Source organism: Mus pahari, chromosome 10, assembly GCF_900095145.1.
Source record: "Mus pahari chromosome 10, PAHARI_EIJ_v1.1, whole genome shotgun sequence".
Classification (NCBI taxonomy): domain Eukaryota; kingdom Metazoa; phylum Chordata; class Mammalia; order Rodentia; family Muridae; genus Mus; species Mus pahari.
Window position 1 is genome coordinate 56,843,401 of NC_034599.1, and position 20,871 is coordinate 56,864,271.

The window sequence follows — 20,871 nt, forward strand, 5'->3', positions numbered from 1 at the left end:
TCGAGACAGGGTTTCTCTGTGTAGCCCTGGCTGTCCTGGAACTCACTTTGTAGACCAAGCTGGCCTCGAACTCAGAAATCCGCCTGCCTCTGCCTCCCAGGTGCTGGGATTAAAGGCGTGCGCCACCACGCCCAGCAGGAAAAATTATCTTAATACTGAAGAAATATAAATTGAGTTCATTTAAGCACCCTTGCATGAGGCAGAACCCTTGTAAGGCATTAAGATAAAAATTTTTAGGATGTGAAAGCTGTCAGTAGTTTCAAGCAGTTCAAGTCATAAAAATCAACAAGGTGGAAGCAAATTTTATGGTAAAGATCTGTGATGGCCACATGCAGTGCACATATCTAGGTAGCAGCAAGCTAAGGCCATCACTGGGCAGGCAGTACAGTGAGAGGCCACCTACTCAGGGACTGCTGGTGCCTATCAATGTGCTAACGTCTATGGTTACAGAGAAAATATTTTTTTTTGAGGAGTGTCACAGCATCTATGACATATTTTAGAGTGTATCTGAAGAGAGACAACCTGCATAAAATAACAGTGAATCTGCCAATGATATAGGCAGGAGAAAAATCAAAGCTATTAGGGAAAACTTTTCCATAAAAACATTTTTTTTTTTCAAAAACAGCAAGGTAAAAAATCAGTTTGGGAAGGGGATTCAAAATTAGAGGGCGGGAGAGAGAGAGGGGGAGGGAGGGAAGAGGTAGGTAGTCTCATACATTTCATATTTGGTTTAGGGGAAATTATGGTTCATTGATAGAACAATTACTTAGCATGCCGAGACCCTAGGTTCAATCTCCAGCATCAAGAAAAGAAAAAAGAAAAAAGGAGAGGAGGAGGAATAGAATTAAGAGGGAGAGAGGGAGGAAGTAAGACGCCAATGTTCTTTGATTCTGTGCAAAGCCCCTTGGTGATGCAAGCGGTCTACTCTGGGGAGCCATGCTGGCTGGCATGCAGAGCTCACAAGCACATGCTTCTGCTCTCTCACATCTTAGCCCGATTTCAGGGAGGCTGTCAGCAAAGTCAGAGCGTCTTCATTTTGGAGCCCACCCATCTTTCCATTGAACTTCTGGAATCAAGTCACAAAGAGCAGAGGAGAGGAAGTCTATCACTACAAGGCTTTAAAGAAGGCTGGCACTAACCCTGCGGCAATGGTCCTCTTCTACGCCTATCTCACTGCTGAATGTGGGGACCATCTCCCTGCCTTCAGTCCAGTACATGCCTCGCCTTCTGTCTGACACGATACACGTTTTACTTTGTCCTGGCTCCTGCTGCCTATGCCTTGCAAGGGAGGTGACATTGACAGGTGTGCTGAATGGAGATAGTTTCTGCTCCCATTCCGAGATACAGGAAGCTACAGAAATGCTGCTGCAAGAGTTAGAGCGTCTGTGTAGCTGCGGCTGGCTCATGAGTTGCTGGCCGTTGGTAATCTGAGCAATATTGTTACTAGAAAGCTAGAAAAATTGGAGAAAGATTAATGATTAAGACTGAAAAACTGAGAAACAATATTACTTTTCTACAATTTTACTACATGGTGATTCAACATTGTAAAAAATTGTTTGCAGTCATTATTTTGTGATATGCTTTTTTTGTTTTTGAGACAGGGTCTCTGTATGTAGCCTTGGTTAGTTCAGAACCCTGTATAAACCAGGTTGGCCTCAGACTCACATGCATGCCTTGGCCTCCCTAATGCTGGGATTTAAGGCATGTGCCACCATGACTGACCCATTTGTGCTAAGTTTTAAAAGTAGAAGCTTAAAAAATATAACATGAAACAAAACAATTCTCACGGAGGAACATTCCTCTAATTGGAACCAACTTTCTCTAGCACTAATCTAGACACAGCCGCAAACACTTACAGGTACAGGCGAAGGAGAGACAGATCTCGGAATGATTTTCTCTCGGTCCCTCTCCCGGGAGGGTCTCTCTGGCTTCTCGGGTTTGGGTTCAGTCACAATGGCCTTCAGCTGTTTGAGCTTTTCATCTTTGACCCAGAGTTTATTTTGCATCTCTAGCTGGGTGGCTGCCACCCGACGCTCCTACAGAGAGCAGTGACAAATTACAGTCTACTTTAGTCATACTTTTATAGCTTGAAAATGACAGTTCTCTCCTTCCAGAAATCAGCAGATACCACCAAAGCTCTGCAACAAGCACAGAAACACAAAAACATTTAACCTAAAAACAACACTCACACATTCCTTCTGCCACTTCATCGTCGTTTCTGTCACCATGCCTTGCAACCTGGCTTCTAATCTGCGCTTGTCAGAAAACTGCCGCTGAAGCTTCTGATTCTGGCTTTCAAGCTCCTGCTGCAGATTGCGCTTATCTTCTTCATAGATCGTAGTTGTTTTCTCCAAAATCTCAATCTGCAAAGGCACTGTGCTCAGCATCTGATGTGCAAACATTTCACCTAACTGTAGAATATATAGCCCTTAAATTGCTCACAAAAGCAACTTGTGGACACACTCACATGCATACACGCGCGCGCGCGCGCGCGCACAAACACACACACACACACACACACACACACACACACACAAAGCCACGTTTGCCCTCTATCTCACCTAAATTCTCAGTTCTACTCCAACCCAGAAAGAAGTTACTCAACAAGCCCCTCTTCAAACTAAGTTCGATGCCTAAGATTAAAAGACCACACAGTCTCTTCCTTCCTTTCGGGCCCCTCAGAGTAGTGACAGGCACATGAGCTGTTCTGAGAGTACTGCTGAACATGTAGCACACAGGAGGAAGTATGACCACAAACCTTGTACTCCAAAGTTTTGTTTTTCTTCTCCAGTCGCTCTATTTCCGATTTCTGTCCCGAGATCAATTTTTCTTTTTCATTTAGTTTTTCCTGAATGTAGTTTTCTTTATTTGATAGAGAATTGTCAAATTCTTTTAATAAGGCCTTGAAAGCTAGACCTGAAACAAAGCACACAGACTCTGTTGTCACTGAGGGTTCGGACACAAGAGAAGGCTGGGAACACAATTGCCTGCATGTGTCTGCTTTGTATATGCATGAGGCCCTGGGTAATTCCAAAAAATGAAAAAGAGAACAGTTTGGAAAGAAATTAGGCATTTGATTCTTGAACCTGTGTGGAGGAGAGACGCTCACTGAAGTACTCTGTAACCTCTCCCTGGCAGTTACAGTAAACCTTGATTACAAATGCACAGAGAGAAATAATCCTGTATTTGAGATCAGCTGAACCAAGCTGAAGACCCTGGCATACCACAGCCATTTCCATGACCTGACTGTTCAATTGTTCCACACACTTTCAAACATAATTTCACTTTCCCTACACCATCTTGAGGCACTATTACAAGTTATAAATTACAACAGGGAAAAACTATAAATACCATCTTGTATCCATCAGTATTTAAAAAAAAGGCGGGGAGGCCCCCACTTTTTCTTCTTGCATTCTTTAAAAGTAAAGCAGAGCTGGTGAGGCAAACAAAGCCACGCCATGCATATTAGACACCGACTGGAGACCACACAAAGCCAAGATCCAAGTCTTCCTCAAGAGGCGTCTCGACAGACGGAATCACTAAGACCTGCCTCTGCCTCCCAAGTCCCAGCAGCTGGGAGCTGCTCTGCCCTTACATTTTTTGTTAAGGTCCTCGGTCATTAGTTGTCGCAGGTGATGTCGTTTCTCCAAAGTGTCAGCCAGCTTTGGAAGGGTCTCCTCATCATTGATATCCAAAAGCTTGCATTGGGGCAGTGGTGGGAAGCTCTGTAGAATCACTTCAGGCACCAAAGGTTCTGTATTAAATTTAAAAATTATGGAAGAACTTAGGCAAGTCTGATGCTATGAGCAGAGCCCATGAGGTAGTAACCAGAGAATTTTATATTATTATTATTGTTGTTGCTGCTTTGGGTTACTTAGTGCTAGAGTTACAGATATGCTTCACTATGCCCTGTGTTAGGTATGGAATTTTTCACAAATTAGGTAAAACATAGAACAAAAGAAACCTTATATTTTAGTTCAAAGTTTCTTACATTCTATCCTTGAGAAGTTTTTTTTGTTTTTTGTTTTTGTTTGTTTTTAAGTTACAGAAAGAGAAGCAAATAGAAAGACAAGCAAATGAACAATGATATAACACCAAATCATACCATCTCCAACGGGGCCTCCCCGAGGCAGGTTCCTGTACCGCCTCCCGGGTGTCAGGCCACATATCACCTTGTCCACTGGCCTTGCCACTTCCACTTCTTGGGTTACTTCAGCAAATCTCATGACTTGCTGAAAATACAAAACACAGCCTGTAAAAGCAAGCCTACCTACCTATCCTTCTTTATGGATGGCTAAATAGTTCATCTGCATATTCATTAGCCCTGTATAAATCTATAAAGTTTGCAGAATGCCACATCCAAGTAGCTGTTTTCCCTAGAGAAATCAAACTGAATATAGGACAAATACACTTAAATTACCAAGCTTTCTTCATAGTCTTCAGCCTTTGGATTCACACACACGATCATCCGAACTTTCCCCTCCCCATCGAAGTAGTTCTTGAATAGATGGGTTAGCTTTGAATCTCGATATGGAACCATCTATAAAAACATCCGAAAGCTAAGCATATTAGACAGTTAAAATGCACAGATTAAACCACAAAGAAGGTGGGGAAGGCTGCTCTGTACCTTGTTAGTTCCATATGTCTGGTTCTCTCTCAGGACTTCCATACATGTTCTTAATGTCATCAATGACTGATTAATGTTTCCTGAGAGGAAGAAAGAAACAAAAGACATGTGAACCAGTAAGACAGGAGCTAATGAGTCTGTGTGCCTGTAAAACTTCTAATTCATTGAGGAGAGAGAGAGAGGCGGGGGGAGGGGGAGATTGCCTGTATGCATGTAAATGTACTACATGTATGTTTGGTGTTCACAAAAGCCAGTGAGGACATCACATCCCCTGGAACTAGAGTTAAACATAATTGTGATAGTTGTGAGCTGTCATGTGGATGCCACAAAGTAAACCCAGGGCATCTGGAAGAGCAACATGTCGTCTGTCTGTACATCTCTCCATCCCTTCCCCCCTTCTGGTTTTTCTTTTTTTCAAAGATTTATTTATTATTTTAAGTATGTGAGTACACTGTAGTTCTCTTCAGACACACCAGAAGAGGGCACCAGATCTCACTACAGATGGTTGTGAGCCACCATGTGGTTGCTGGGAATTGAACTCAGGACCTCTGGAAGAGCAGTCAGTGCTCTTAACCACTGAGCCATCTCTCCAGCTCCCTCTTTTTGGTTTTTCCAGACATGGTTTCTATGTTTAACAGCAGAGTCATGACTGTCGTGGGACTTGTTTAGTAGACCAGGGCTGACCAATCTACCTGCCTCTGCCTCTGCCTCCTGGGTGCTGGGATTAAAGGCCTGCGCCACCACACCTGATGCAACAAGTGCTCTTAACTGCTGAGCCATCTCTCTAGCTTGGGAATAGAATATGACACTGATTCTATGGTGATCTGAATGAGAGTGGCCCCCACAGGCTCAGATGTTTGACTGCTTGGTCTGCAGTTGAAAGAACTATTTGGGAAGGTTTAAGAGGTAGAGCCTGGTTGGTGGATATGTTTCACTGGAGGTGGGCTTAAAAAGATTTTCAAAAAGCACAGGCATTCCCTGTCTCTGTCTCTGTCTGTCTCTCCCCACACCCCCTCATGGTTGTGAATCATCTGATCTACAGCTACTCCACAGTAATCTCTCATCTATTGCTCCAGTGCCATGCCTACTTGCTGCCTTTCTTCTTGCCATGATGGTCACCGACTCACCCTCTGAAACTATAAGCAAGCCTCCAGCTAAGTGTTTTCTTTTATAAGTTGCCTTGATCAAGTTGTCTCTTCACTGCATAGAAAAGTAACAGCTTCTTCCAAACCCTCAATTCTGTCATAGACGAACTCATTTATCTGGCTTTCTTTTGTTTTCTTGGGGTGGTGGTGCTGGAGACTAAACTCAGGCACCTCATATATGGGGGGCCAAGTCTACATCCCAAGGGATCATTTCAGTCTATAGTTGGAAAGGGACAGAAGTCCCCACGATACTCAGAAGGGACATGTTTCTGCCAAGTGTCTTAGGAACCAGCAAAATCCGTCCCTCTTCATCTCAGCAGGATTTCTTTGTCATCAAGCTTTCTTTTTTCTGACCTATCTCACTTGATTTCTGGGCCAAGACATTGCTAATATACTACTCACAACTTATACTTTTTTTTTTTTTTTTTTTTTTTTTCTTTTTTTTTGTAAACTCAACTTACATAAGAATTTTAATATATTTATTTTATAATGTTACAAAATAAATCATCCCCGAAATGTAATGAATGGAACAATGATAATTTATCATCTCTCACGTTCTTTGGAGTTCAAGAATTCAAGGCAACTTGGCTAGGTGATTCTGTCTCGGGATGTCTGGCGAGGTTGCTGGCAGCTAGCTGCTGGCGCTACGATCATCTGAGGGCTTGCAGGGCTGGTGGACATGCTGCCATGGTGGCTCAGAGTCATGCTTGGCAAATAGACACTAGCCTTTGGCAGGCAGCCTCAGTTTCTCTCCACGGGGACTGCCCTGCAGTCCTCCCAGAAAGGCAGCCCACTTTCCCCAAGCAGAGCAAGCCAAGCAGCAGCTGAGGTCTTTCTGTAATGCAGCACAAGGGAGTGGTGGCTCTGGCTTGTAATCCTACCACTTGGGAGACTGAGGCAGGAGAATGGCTTCAGAAGTTTAGTCCATTATGGCAGGGAGCTTGGCAGCATGCAGGCAGGCATGGTGCTGGAAAGGCAACTTGAGAGTTCTACCACTAATCACAACTCTTAAGAATTCAGATCTCAGTTGTACTCTCAAGTGCTAAAGAACTGTTTAACTTGGAACATTCAGACCTCCTAATTCCATCATGGCTATCAGATAGATCATTTAGCCAGATATGATGATACACACCTGAAGTCCCAGTGCTCAGAAGGACTGAAGCAGAAAGACCAACAGCCAGTCTGGACTACCAAAACAACAATGACAACAACAACAACTCACCAAAAGACAACAAACAAACAAACCAATCAATCAATCAAACACACAAGTTAATTTAGGTAGGTTGGCAAAGTGGCTGAGCCAACAGAAGCACTTGCTGCCAAGACTGAAGACCTGAGTCTCAGGACCCACAAAGGTGAGAACTCTTTCATTTACCTTCTGAACTTTATGCACACCCTGAGACATGCACACACACACATAAAATGTAAATTTTTTAAAGGTAGAAGATTTAAAGACTAAGTTTAATAGTTAATAGTTAATGTTATTACGCTGACTAAGCAGAAACCACCCATTGATAAATACAAACTGACGTTCCAAGTTGTTCTGAGTCACAGCCCCAAGCACAGCCCTCTACTCACCAGCTTCACGCAGTCGGTTCCCTTCCGCTTTAGTGCGGTTGGTTCTTTCACTTCCAGCAAGATCTACCAGAGACAGCTGGCTTATAGTAATTTGCTCTTTTTCCTAAAAGGAAGAAAATAAACAATCTAAGCTAAATTATACTGCATTACACTCCTAATCCTAACACTTAGGAGGCAGAGACAGGTGGAGCTTGGTCTACAAAGTGAGTTTCAGGAAAGCTAGGACTATACAGAGAAACCCTGTCTCAAAAAGTAAAAACAACCCCCCCCCCCCAAAAAAGATCCAATTAACATGGTATTAAATCTTAATGGACAGTGTATATGCAGACTACAATGCCCAGAGCTGCAGAGGATGTGTGATCCAGGAAGAGTTGCTAGACGCTCATGAGTGGGCACTGGTCTGCTCCCTGGTTGTCCTCAGAACAGATATTAGTTAACTTCTTGAGAACAAAGACTCTGTCATTCTGCTAGAACAGGTATTGTTGATATTCTAGCACTAGGAATTCGAAGCCTTGTCTTCAGCGACACACATAAAACGAGTCCCCCTCCCCAACAAACAAACACATTAACTTAGCAATTTCCCAGTACTCTAACTTATAGAAAGAAATGAGGGCTGGAGAGATGGCTCAGTAGTTAAGAGCACTGGCTGCTCTTCCAAAGGTCCTTAGTTCAATTCCCAGCAACCACATGGTGGCTCACAACCATCTGTAATGGGATCCGATGCCCTCTTCTGGTGTTTCTGGAGACAGCAACAATGTACTCACATACATTAAATAAATAAATAAATAAATAAATAAATAAATAAATAAATAAATAAATCTTTAAAAAAGAAAAGAAAAAGAAAAAAGAAATGAAAGTCAGGGCAGACCTTTGCTCACTGGTTAAGAGCACTGGCTGCTCTTGCAGAGGCTCCAGGTACAGATCTCAGCACCCACTTGACAGCTCCAAGTCCAGGGGATTTGATACCTTCTTCTGGCCTCTACAGGCACCAGACACACACATGTGGTACACAGACATACATTCACACCAAACATTCATACACATCATATAAAAATAAAGCTTTATTCCTAGCACCAAAAAGACTTTATTCATAGGAAATCAGGTATGGGGAAGACTCGTTTGTAGCCATTTTCTGACTAACATTTATTGACTCACTAAGTCAAGCAACTTCACACTGCTTCCCTTAATTCTCACGATCTTATGAGAAGGTTCTCTTACAGTCAGGTCAGACAGCTGGGAAAGAGGCAGAAATCAGAGTCAAATCCTAGCGAGTGATCTCAAACTTCCCCGCCAGCCTGGACAGTTAAAATCATGACCAGTGAAGCAAGACTTTAGTCCTCGCAGGGGAGGCTGAGGCGGGGTATCCCTGAGCCCCACGCTCCATAGTGACATTCTGTTGTCAAAAACAAAAGCCTGCCATGGTGGCATATGCCTTTAATTCTGGCTGTTAGGAAGCTAGGGCAACCTTTACCTATATGGTGAGAAATAACCAAAAACAGAATCAAAAGAGGCCATGGATTTGAAAAGCAGCAAGGAAAAGTATAGGGGAGGGTTTAGGGAGAGGAAAGGGAAGAGAGAAATTATGTAACTACATTACAATCACAGAAGTAAGAGAAAACAAAAAACGTTTAGACTCATCCTGGCCTCAGTATGAGACAATCAAACCACAAGGCAAGCCACACCTAAAACAATTCTACACATAGTCTCACAGAGCTTTAAAGCGTTTCAGACACCCTTACAAAACAGAAAAACGTGTGCCACGCATGCCCCACCCCAGGATCAGGCTCAATAGGCAGAGCCCAGAAACTGTACTACTGACAACTATATAGTTGAAAATACAGATAATGAAAAAGTCATCAACTGTATAGTTTTTAACTCTACAGAAATATTCATCACCATGGCAACCCCTAATTTAGGTTATCTTCTAAAAACTAAAACATTACCTGTAAGACATTGTCTCCATCCGCATCCAGGGGAGCCTGGACAAGTTTAATGCTGAACACACTATGTGAACGACTGGACTCTCTATTCAAATGGGTGTTAGCAATGCGTCTCTTTTTCTGCCCTACGATGACAGAGAAACCACTGATTATACAGCCATTGATTATACCTGCTTTCTAATGAATCCAGAAGGACTTCTGCTAAACCATTGAAACACTCTGAGGGTTAAAACCATAAGTTCACATTTTTTTAAATTCTAGTGCTTCTAACCTCTCCAAAAAACCTCAAAAGCCTCCTCCGTAGATTTCACTTCTACTTCTGTACATCCTGCAACATACATATTGTGGTTCTTATCTTCTCGGAGCGTTTTAGATTGTGGGAGTCTGTGGGAAAGAAAGAGGGCTTAGTTTCCTGAATGAGGTACAACTGCCTTCCTTTAAGAGTAGGTTAAGTGCCAAACAATACAATACAATATCCCCTTGCTCCTCAGCTTGCTAACAGAACCCAGAGCTTCATATGCATGCTAGCCAAGTGTTAGAGCACTGAGACAGCCACAGTTTTCCTTAAGTTTAGTTCACAGTTCTAAAAGCTGGATGTGCTGACACCGAGTAAGGGCCTTCCTGGGTACTGTGACAGAGTCACACTGCCTGGTCAGACAGAACAAGCATGCTCCAAGACATCCATTCTTTTTTTGTTTGGTTGGTTTTTGGTTTTTGGTTTTTGTTTTTGAGACAGGGTTTCTCTGTGCAGTCCTGGCTGTCCTGGAAATCACTCTGTAGACAAGGCTGGCCTCGAACTCAGAAATCCACTTGTCTCTGCCTCCCAAGTGCTGGGTTTAAAGGTGTGTGCCACCACTGCCCTTTAATGGATGTAAATTTACATAAGATCCCCAAAGAAATGACACCACATGTGGGCCCGGCACCCATAGAAACTAGAAGAGAGCATTGGACCCCCTGGAAATGAAGTTAAAGATGGTTGTGAGCCACCATGTGGTGCTGAGGATCGAACACAGGCTCCCTGGAAGAGTAGCCATATCTCTCCAGCCCCATGTTTTAATTAATTTTATCTGTCTGGGCTCAAATCTGTAGAGGTCAGAGGACAACTTACAAGTCTGTTCTCTCCATCTACCATGTGGGTTCCAGGGAAGGAGCTCAGGGTGTCGGGCTTAGCAGCAAGCACCTTTACCTGACCCTCAGTAGCCCCACACTCAGTTTTGTGAATGGTGAGGATGGAGACATTTACCAGCCACCATCACTGATCATCAAGAAAGGAGGTTTTGGAGGGTAACAGGCTGCCCACTGCCAAGGAGAAGCAAACTACTTACAAACATGCCACACATGCCCCCACTAGTGTTAACTACACCCTTGTCTTAAGAGTCAACATCACATACACAGACTCTGCGTTCCTCATAGGTGTACTGCAGCCGTTCCACCTACCGAAGGAATAAGGCAGACATTACTGCTCTAGAGTAGCCATCCTCCAAGAGCATTTCAGTCTAGACTAGTACAGTGATGATGAAGCAGATTTAAAATCCTCCACGTGTAAGATTCCTTCACTGCAGCACCTCCTCAGAAAAGGAGAGCTAACACCATCCTCACACTAAATCCATAATCAGTACACATAGTTACCCCAGGTAGGCACTCTTGTTTCTTTTGCATGATTGAATAAAGCAAGATCGTTATCACTTAAGACAATATCACTTAGAACAAGCCAAAAAAACTGCAAACATAAAAAACACAAAAATAATTGGTAATGGGGAAATTGTTAACTAGAGAGATGATTTAGCGGTTAAGAGCACATACTGTTCTTCCAGAGGTACTGAGTTCAATTCCCAGCAAACACATGGTGGCTCACAACCATGTAATGGAATCTGATGCCCTCTTCTGGTGTGTCTGAAGAGAACAACAGTGAACTCACATACATAAAATAATTTTTTTGTTTTTGTTTTTGTTTTGTTTTGTTTTTGTGGTTTTTCGAGACAGGGTTTCTCTGTATTGCCCTGGCTGTCCTGGAACTCACTTTGTAGACCAGGCTGGCCTCGAACTCAGAAATCTGCCTGCCTCTGCCTCCCAAGTGCTGGGATTAAAGGTGTGCGTCACCACCGCCTGGCTAAAATAAATTTTTAAAAAAAATCTTTAAAAAGCAAAATTGGTAGTGTTGGGCATAGTAGAACACACCCTTAATCCTAGTACTTGGAGACATGTGGATATTTGTGAGTTTAAGGCTAGCCTTGTTTACATAGTAAGAATAATTGTTTTAAAAGTTAAAATGGTAGCAATGAATTACATTACAAAAGTTTAGGTAAGGCCAGGCGGTGGTGGCGCACGCCTTTAATCCCAAGCACTTGGGAGGCAAAGGCAGAGGCAGAGGCAGGCGATTTCTGAGTTCAAGGCCAACCTGGTCTACAGAGTGAGTTCCAGGACAGCCAGGACTATACAAAGAAACCCTGTCTCGAAAAAACCAAAAAAAAAAAAAAAAAAGAATAACAAAAGTTTAGGTAAAACAGGTACACACAAACTGGAGTTGAAACAAAGGACAGTTTAAAAAGCATGAAAATATTTGTTAAAATGGGAAAGTAATTTAATATAAAAAGCATTGCCTCTAAGACCATACGCCCTTCACTTCTCTATAACTTAACCCAGGTATTTCTCTTAATTTCAACATTCCAAAAGCAAAGACAGGCAGGCAGCTCCAAAATGAAGGCCCCTTGTACAGTCTCCATCTGCAGCTGGGTGTGGTGGTGTGCACTGCTACCCCAGCTCTGAGAGGCTCAGTGGGAGGGTCCCATGCAGGTGGAGGCCAGTCGGTGTAACCCAACAACACTACCTCCAGATTTAATTCACCTAGCAACTTTATACTATACTTATTTTACTAGTCTTTAGTAACTCGGGGATTCTGAATGATATAATATCCTTTTGGGAAATGCAACTCAGTAAGAGCCACAGGAATTCTTTTATCAAGTATAGCCTCAACCAGAGTCCATGTACTTTTCATGTTAATGAACACACTGACATTAGTGGACATCAGTCTGTTTTCAGTCTAATGGTTTTCTAAATCCAGCTGTTTCCACAGTAATGTCCATTTACACATATACACAAATGTTATATGTAAGACAAATGGCTTCATACTATTTATGTTCTAACTGCTGCAGTAAACACAGCATGCAAGACCAGCCTTTAGCTAAAGAATAAAACCACCCACAGTGTACTAGTCATTTGAGACAAGATTTGTGTGTCAGCTCTGGAGCAAAGAGAGGCACACTTCTGTAAAGGTACATGGTAATTGGTCTTCAGATTCTGCAAGGCAAGACCACGAATACCTAAGGAGTAGCATTTACGTCTGGCGGAATAATAGTGCAATATGGCTTTACACTAATGGGCAATGGATGAGATAAGAATTATTTGTTCAGACAAGCATCAATCCGATAAAGATCACAGACAGCCAAAAAGGCTGCAAATTCCCAGCACTGTCAGGTTGTTGAGAGGTGCCCCAATATTACCTATAAAATTGAGATTTGTCTCAAACCTTAGGCTAAATTTTCAAAAGCAATTTCCAAGATCTTCAGGTTACTATGCCTTAATCTGCTGGTTTCCTAATACAGCTACAGTCTAAGTATTGCCAGGCAGTGATGGCACACACCTTTAATCCTAGCACTCAGGAGGCAAAGGCAGGTAGATCTCTTCCAGTTCCAGGACAGCCAGGGCTACAACAGAGAGACTCTGTCTCAAAACAAAATGAACAAAACAACAAACAACAACAACAGAAAAAAGGAAAAGTATTCATTGAACATGACAATATGATTATTATTTCTGTGCACCCTAAAAACAAATGCAAGCATTATCGACATTTATACAAGAAACCATGGCTTGCTGGGGGTAGTATTCTAGATTAACTGAAGACTCTCTTCAGTACTTACTTGGGCTTTATGGGATCAAACTGGACTTCTTCCAATAGATCATATATGTAATTATTATAGATTTCAATGTAAGAGACAAATACTCCATAGACACTGTCTTCATCAACTTCTTCTGCTTTGCAGAATTCTTGTACATTTATCATATCTGTGAACTCTGGATCTGCTTGTCGCCTACAACAAGAAAACAGATCCCCCAACTTCAAAATTTACCCACTATGAGTAAAAAGTAGATAATGGCTGTGCTGGATGGTTCTATGTCAACTTAACAAAGGTGGAGTCTTAGGGAGAGGGGCTCTCAGTTGGAGAAAACACCTGTCACTATGTAAACAGGCCAACAGGCAAGTCTGTCCAGCGTTTTATTTTATTTGTTTTATTTGTTTTGGTTTTTTTTGAGACAGGGTTTCTCTGTGTAGCCCTGGCTGTCCTGGAACTCACTCTGTAGACCAGGCTAACCTTGAACTCAGAAATCTGCCTGCCTCTGCCTCCCAAGTGCTAGGATTAAAGGCGTGTACCACAACCATCGGATGCATTTTCTTGATTAATGATTGATGTGTGTAGTACCAACCCTGGGCAGGTGTCTGGGTTGTTTAAGAAAGTAAGCTGAGGGACTGGAGAGATGGCTCAGCGGTTAAGAGTACTGACTGCTCTTCTGGAGGTCCTGAGTTCAAATCCCAGCAACCACATCAGCTCACAATCATCTGCAATGAATCTGATGCCCTCTTCTGGTGTGTGTCTGAAGATAGCTACAGTATAATTAGATATAATAAATAAATAAATCTTTGAAAAAAGAAAGAAAGAAAGAAAGAAAGAAAGAAAGAAAGAAAGAAAGAAAGAAAGAAAGAAAGAAAGAAAGAAAAGCTGAGCAAGCCATGGGAGCAAACCAGAAAACAGCACCTCACCATGGCTTCTGCATCAGCTCCTGCCTTGAGTTCCTGCCCTGACTTCTCTCAGTGATGGACTGTTACTTGGAAGTGGAAGATGAAATAAATCCTTCCCTCCCCAAGCTGCTTTCTTTGTTCAAGGTATTTTATCACAGCAATAGAAACCTAACTTGAGATGGTATCAGACTAAAAGCAGTCTAACAAATGTTCTGTCACATAACATTGAAATCATAAAGCAACGTTATTCAGATTCATGGTGGGTCAAGGACCCCCTAAGCCCTCGAAGTTCACAACACAGGAATTCACGCTCCTCCCACTCACAGAAGTATCCTCTTGAAACTAGATAAAATACCTGAGCAGTCAAGTCAGCTGTAAGACCAGCTTTTCTAATTCGTATTTACCTCCTCTGGACCCACAGAAACTGTAGGACAGAATCCCACCCACCCTGGGTCACAATGAAGTTTTACTCACTTGCTAGAGGGGGTCTTTGGAATGGGCAAGGCTTCTCTTTTCTGCCGTTCTAACAAGGCATCGACTTCACACTGTATTTCCATACTGTTCCTATCATTAGACTTAAACACCTAAGAGAAAGGCAAAAGAGACTTGAAAATAAGAACTTTATACTTAAAGAGCAGAAACATTCGAAAATAGGAAGCACTTTAAAATTTACACCTGCGGAAAGAGCATGAGACTTGTTGCTGGCCTGCAGCTCTTGCTCCTTTTGTTTATACCACCCAAGTCCTGCCACCACAGGTGTGTAGCCACCATGCCCACCACATCTGAGTCTATGTAAGAGTCAAAGTAGCTCCAGGGTCTTTGTCCTTCCTCAGCATCATTGCATCTATAAATATGTCTATAGTAACAGAATTGTACTTACGTAACGTTTTGCTTGAAATGACCCTATGCTGTTAAAGATCATATTCAAACAACGAGGAAGCAGGCCTCCAGACCCTGGAGACCCTGTCATTGTGTAGGTTTTTCCACTTCCTGTCACGCCATACGTAAATAAAAGACCTACAGTGTAGCAAGTAACAATGAGTTATAGTCTTAAAGTCCCACAGAACATTTCACTGTATTTAAAACATTAAAATTAACAACCCCCCAAAAGGGCATCACTCTAATAGGTTAAATCTGAATTCAATGTCAAGCCAAATATATAAATATTAAAAAGTTGTATCACAAGATCCAACAGGGAATTCAATTAAACTCCAAGAGTCATACCATTCTTGCCATGAATGAGGTCATCTACCAAGGGATTAGCTACAACATCAAAAAGTTCCTTCTGGGTGGTGTGAGTGCCAAATACCCGCTTGAATGAGTACTGAGTCTGCGGAGAAAAGAAAGACATCACCACATGGAATCCCGTTAGATCTAGATTTCTTCTACACTTAGAATGTTTCTATGGTGAGCACTTCATATCCAGACATGCTAAAAAACAAAAACAAAAAACCTAGAATGATCTTTAAGCTTGGAGCCTTCAGTAGTCACAATATACATAAATCACAGCTATCAGTCCTCGTCATTGAGGAAAGTGAAGACAAGTCGTTGAGTCCACTAATGCTGCACAGACTAAGAGTGACCAAAAGTGAGCATGTATACCCAGTGCTACAGAGGCTGGGACAGGAAGTGGCATGAGTTTGGTGGCAGCCTGGGCTACATAGAGAGTCATAGGCCAGACTGTGCTATGGTGTAAAATCCTGCTAACAAACAAAAGCAAAACAAGGTAATGGCCTATAGTTCTAAATTTATGCCAGGCAGTAGAGGCACACACCTTTAATATCAGCACTGAGGAGGCAGAGACAGGCTGATCTGAGTTTGAGACCAGACTGATGATCTACAAAGTGAGTTCCAGGACAGCCAAGGCTATAGAGACCCTGTATCAAAAAGTCAAAATAAATAAATAAATGTATTAAAAGTTTTCAAGCATTATAGCTTTCTGTTTGTTGTTCTTTCTTTTCTCTTCTCTTCTTTGGAGTGTGTTTGTATGAAACAGACTGTATGTAGTCATGGCTGGCCTAGAACTTGCAATGTAGACAGACCAGGCTGGCCTTCAAGTTTACAAGATTCTCCTACCCTGCTTCCAAGTGACAGATCACAAACAAGCACCACCACCACTGGCCACTGCGCTCTATTTTTTTCTTTACAAAGGTCTATTTAAAGCAGCAAGAACCAACAAGATGGATCAATAGGTAAAGACACTTGCTACCAAGCCTGACAAACAAATTAATTTTTTCCCCAGGGAACAAAAACTGAGTCTTTATTGGCCTTGGCTACTTGAGGGGGATGAATCGGGAGGAGTGGGTGGCACCGATCCCGGGCCGGACATGTTTCACAGGTTTGTAGGTGATGGAGAACTCGCTCAGGTAGTAGCCGATCATCTCAGGTTTGATCTCCACCTGGTTGAAGGTCTTGCCGTTGTATACAGACATTGCAAATAGGACAGCAAAATAACAAGAGTACACCATTTTAAAACTAGAAATTAGTTATAAATATAATCTTATGAGTCATTTTTTGGGTTTTTTGTTTGTTGTTTGTTAAGACTGGGTTTCTTTGTGTTGCCTTAGCTGTCATGGAGTCCTGGAACTCACTCTGTAGAGTGGGCTAGCCTTGGACTCATAGAGATCTGCCCACTTTTGCCCCCAAATGCTGGGATTAAAGGCATGTACCACTCAGCATTATCTGAGTTCTTATATAACATAGATGTTACTTTTGGCATGTATTTTTATATTTGTGTATGTATACATACATACGTGTGTGTGTGTGTGAGTATACACACACACATAAAATTCTTTAAGACAGTCTCATGTAACCCAAGGTAGTCTTGAACTTATTGTGTAACCAAGGAAGAACTTGATTTCTGATCCTCTTGCCTTTCCCTCCAGAGTGCTGGAAATACAAACTTATGCCACCATGACAGTGGGAGATCGCCCACAGAAACTACATATATAAGGAAAGACACTATTTAAATGGCATAGCATTTGCCATTTGATATTCTTTAAACCTAATACAATACAGTGGTTACTCTTCTGTGTTACATAGAGAATGAGAAAGAACCTTTATCTATATAAGTACAGATACCTATTTTTTTCCCTAGAGACAGTCCCACAGCAATGCTCTGAGCACTCAATCCCCACCAAACCTCGTGCTTCTTTCTATGTATTTTAGATTGACGTGTACACATCAGTAAATCAGTATTCACCACCCATTGTATCCTCAAGACCTGCTGCTCCACCAACTTTCCTGACCATTCATTCTTACTTAATCCAAACTGTTTTAACAAACAGGACAGAAAGGGTCTCTGGTGCTGACATAAACAGGGAAAAGACAGTGAACACAAGTACAGACACGTATCCCATGCTTCAGTTCAACAAGATAGAAAACACACACCATGTTACTACTCTAAGAGGTGGTGCCAACTGGTATAGAGAAAGCTGTTTGCATAGGCACTCTAGTTCACTATACTCTAGCACAACTGCCGACTACAGTCCACACAGTAGTGCTGTGCCACCAGAGCCTAAGAGCAATAGTGTGGGTAGCCTTGGTGTCTATTACAGCAATCATATGCAAGCACATTTGGCCATGTTCACAAAACGGTGAAACTGCCCAGGGACCCAGAACACACTTTCATCTTTAAATGATGCACAGTCAATAAATCAATATATTGCGTATTATAAAGGAGGCGCACTGAATGACCAGAGAGTGAGGTGCTGTTTATGTTGGGGTAGTCTAAAAACCCTAAGAAAGCAAAATTTAAGCTGAAATTCAAGAGGCGGAGCCATCGGTGTTACAGGGAGAAGTCCAGGCTAAGCCAGAGTGGCTGGTAAGCACAATTCTGGCTTGCAGAGAATCTCCAAAGACTTGTTGAGGACTGAAAGATGAAGATGGGAAGATAAGCAAGAGGCTGGTTGAACAGGATTTCGCCCAGTTACAGACTTTATTCTTGTAGAGATTTTACACAGAGAAATGATAAGATCTCTAATTTACTTGGCAAGATCACTCTTGCAGCTCTGTGGAAACCATTAGACAAGATCATCTGTAAAAGCAGGCAGACCAGACAGGCTTCCAGAAAGGCTGTGGATGCTACTCAAGGCATGCTCAGTACACCGGGGCCTGATGACTGCTACTCTGAGAAACTCCCACTGCCATCTTCCATTGCTCTAACCCAGCCTGCAGTCCATGGGCATACCTCAATGCACAGATTAGAAAGCAGTTAGGCAGGGAACTCAGTCTGGTAAGTTAAATTTAGCACAAGCTAAAGAAGCTGATGCCCTGAATGAAGATTAAAAAATGCTTTCCCACCACAAACAGTTTGATTAGTAACCAGCTGGGAAACAGCTAGTGGCAGAAGGAACCGACAGGAAAGGATAAAGTCATGATCCACTTTGCAGAACTGACAGGCTGTCCCTCTGAGCAGATGCCAGAGCAAAGTAGCTTCCAGGTTTCTGGACTGGGCAACTGACAGCAGTGGTACCATCTTTTGAAAAGGCTAAGAAGAAAACATTTAGAGGGGAGCAGGAACTCAAGAGCTCTTTTCAACTTATAAAATGGGCAGGGTAGTGGTGGCACAGGCCTTTAATTCCAGCAGTTGGGAAGCAGGCAGATCAGTTCAAGGTCAGCCTGGCTGGCTACAGAGTGAGTTCCAGGACAACTAAAGCTACAGAGAAACCCTGTCTCAAAAAAACTTAGAAAGAAAAGAGAAAAGAAGAAAAAGAAAGATGTGAGCTTGCCATAAAACTTCCAGAACATTTAAAGCCATGGGAATGATAGAGACTAGAACCCCTAGGTTGGGCATGGCGACTCACACCTACCTAGATTCCCAACACTCAGGAGGCTAAGACAAGTTCTAGTCCAGTCAAGCTAACACGTGAGGCTCCGTCTCAAAACACAACAAACCAGAAAACAAGAGGAGAAAGGAGGAGTGGGGGTGGGCGGGGGGGGGGATGGGAAGGGCCCTGGACACAGCCCACCTTAGTTTTCAGAGGCTAGACAGAAGCCGGCAGAGGGGTCAGTGGCAAAACAGCCTAGAGCTGGAGAGGGCAAGGGGAGCTTCAGGAAGTGGCAGGCTGCTGAGATAATGAGACAAAGTTGGCAGCACAGAGGACAAGGAAGGTCTATAGAAAGGGGCATTGCAGCAGTGTGCACAAGCCACGTGGCAGTCCAGTGTGGTGGCTCAGGCCTGGAATCTCAGCACACAAGAAACTGAGGTAGGCAATATGCCGAAAGTTTAAAGGCAGCCCAGATTACACAGCAGACTCTAGGCCAGACAGATTAGAGGGTAAGACCCTGTCTCGTTCCACAAAGCAGTCAGCCTATCAGCCATCTATTTCTGCATTCCCATATTCCTACCCCTTCAGCAAATCTGACTTCCTGCCTTATTATATAAACTATTTGTCTACTAATTGTCAGCTTAGGGTATTAAGTCTCTAAAGTCAGTTTTACTTAAAAAACAAAGACAAGACAAAACCCCCTCCCTACCAGACAGTGACTAGCCTCCTACAACATTTGGGGAATTAACAGAATTTTATATATATCTTCTGTTATTGTTACTCTATTTGAAACAGGTCTCCCTCTATACACAGGCTGGCCTGGAACTCATCACCCTCTTGCTTCAGCCTCCTAAACTCTAGTATCACAGTACTAGCTTAGTCTAGTACTTCACATTTATTCAATTGATTCACAACTTCATTAGATACTAAAACTCTCTCAATACACCTCAGTAGTATAACACTTGCCAAACATGCAGGAGGCCTTAAATTTATTCCCCCAACACTGCAAATAATAAACAAAACACTTTACAAATAAAAATAGTGATATATGCCTCTAATACCACACTCAGGCTGTAAAGGCAGGTGGATCAACCACCAACTGAGCTACAGAGAGATGTCTTTAAAAAAAAAAAAAGTGCTGACACAAGGTCCTGAGTTCAATCCCTAACACCACAAAAATCAAATAGCAAAACCTAATCAAGGATACACACCTGTAACATCAGTACCAGGGAGACCAAAACACGAGGACCAGAAGTTTTGAGGCCAGCCTAGGTGTGGTGGTCTGAATCAGAATGTCTCCCATAAGCTCAGATATCTGAATGTCTGGTTCCCAGGTCGTAGAGTGTTAGGAAGGATTAGGAGGTGTGGAAGAGGTGTGCAATGGGGTGGGTTTCAGGTTTCAAAAGCCCAGTGTCTCTCTTCCTGCCTCAAGGCTGTATATTAGAATATAAACTCTTAGCTTCAGCTTCAGCGCCATGCATGTGCACCACCATGCTTGCTACAATGATGATCATGGACTAACCCTCTAAAACTGTAATGTTTTCTAAGTCGTCTTGGTCATAGTGCTTCTTTATAGCAATAAAACAGAACTAACACACTGGGGCACATCGTGATATTGCCAGAGAAAAAAGCAAAACCTTTATGGTTGATCCAAATATACAACATTACTATTGTGGATGTAGCTTAAATGGCAGAGTACTTGCCTAGCATGCACAGGGTCCTAGGTTCGAGCCCCAGGAAAAGGAAAAACACACAAAATGCCTCTTATTCAATGTTATTCAAATCTCCTCATGTGAAGTTTTATATATCCAGTTTTAAGATATCCTCTGAAAGTCAGCTGATGGTGGCACACGCCTTTAATCATCCCACCACTCAGAAAACAGAGGCAAGCAGATCTCTGTGAGTTCCAAGCCAGCCTAGTTTATATAATGAGTTTCAGGACAGCCAGGGCTACACAGTAAAACCCTGCCTTAAAATACAAAAAGAGAGAGGAGAGGAGAGGGGAGGGGAGGGGAGG

General features: G+C 42.6%; 1 protein-coding gene across 1 annotated transcript in view; it reads right to left on the reverse strand.

Annotated features, from left to right (window-relative positions):
- Positions 1-20,871, reverse strand: part of Kif23 (kinesin family member 23) — a 30,101-nt gene that overhangs the window by 5,676 nt on the left and 3,554 nt on the right. Inside the window, exons 3-18 of the mRNA XM_029543581.1 lie at positions 15,310-15,415; positions 14,966-15,102; positions 14,560-14,669; positions 13,208-13,378; positions 10,682-10,723; positions 9,562-9,674; positions 9,294-9,415; positions 7,351-7,453; positions 4,628-4,707; positions 4,421-4,540; positions 4,106-4,232; positions 3,596-3,754; positions 2,759-2,916; positions 2,190-2,363; positions 1,857-2,036; positions 1,140-1,451 (exon numbers count right to left, since the gene is read on the reverse strand). Coding sequence (XP_029399441.1) covers positions 1,140-1,451; positions 1,857-2,036; positions 2,190-2,363; positions 2,759-2,916; positions 3,596-3,754; positions 4,106-4,232; positions 4,421-4,540; positions 4,628-4,707; positions 7,351-7,453; positions 9,294-9,415; positions 9,562-9,674; positions 10,682-10,723; positions 13,208-13,378; positions 14,560-14,669; positions 14,966-15,102; positions 15,310-15,415 — 2,214 coding nt within the window. The remainder of the gene's footprint in view (positions 1-1,139; positions 1,452-1,856; positions 2,037-2,189; positions 2,364-2,758; positions 2,917-3,595; positions 3,755-4,105; positions 4,233-4,420; positions 4,541-4,627; positions 4,708-7,350; positions 7,454-9,293; positions 9,416-9,561; positions 9,675-10,681; positions 10,724-13,207; positions 13,379-14,559; positions 14,670-14,965; positions 15,103-15,309; positions 15,416-20,871) is intronic.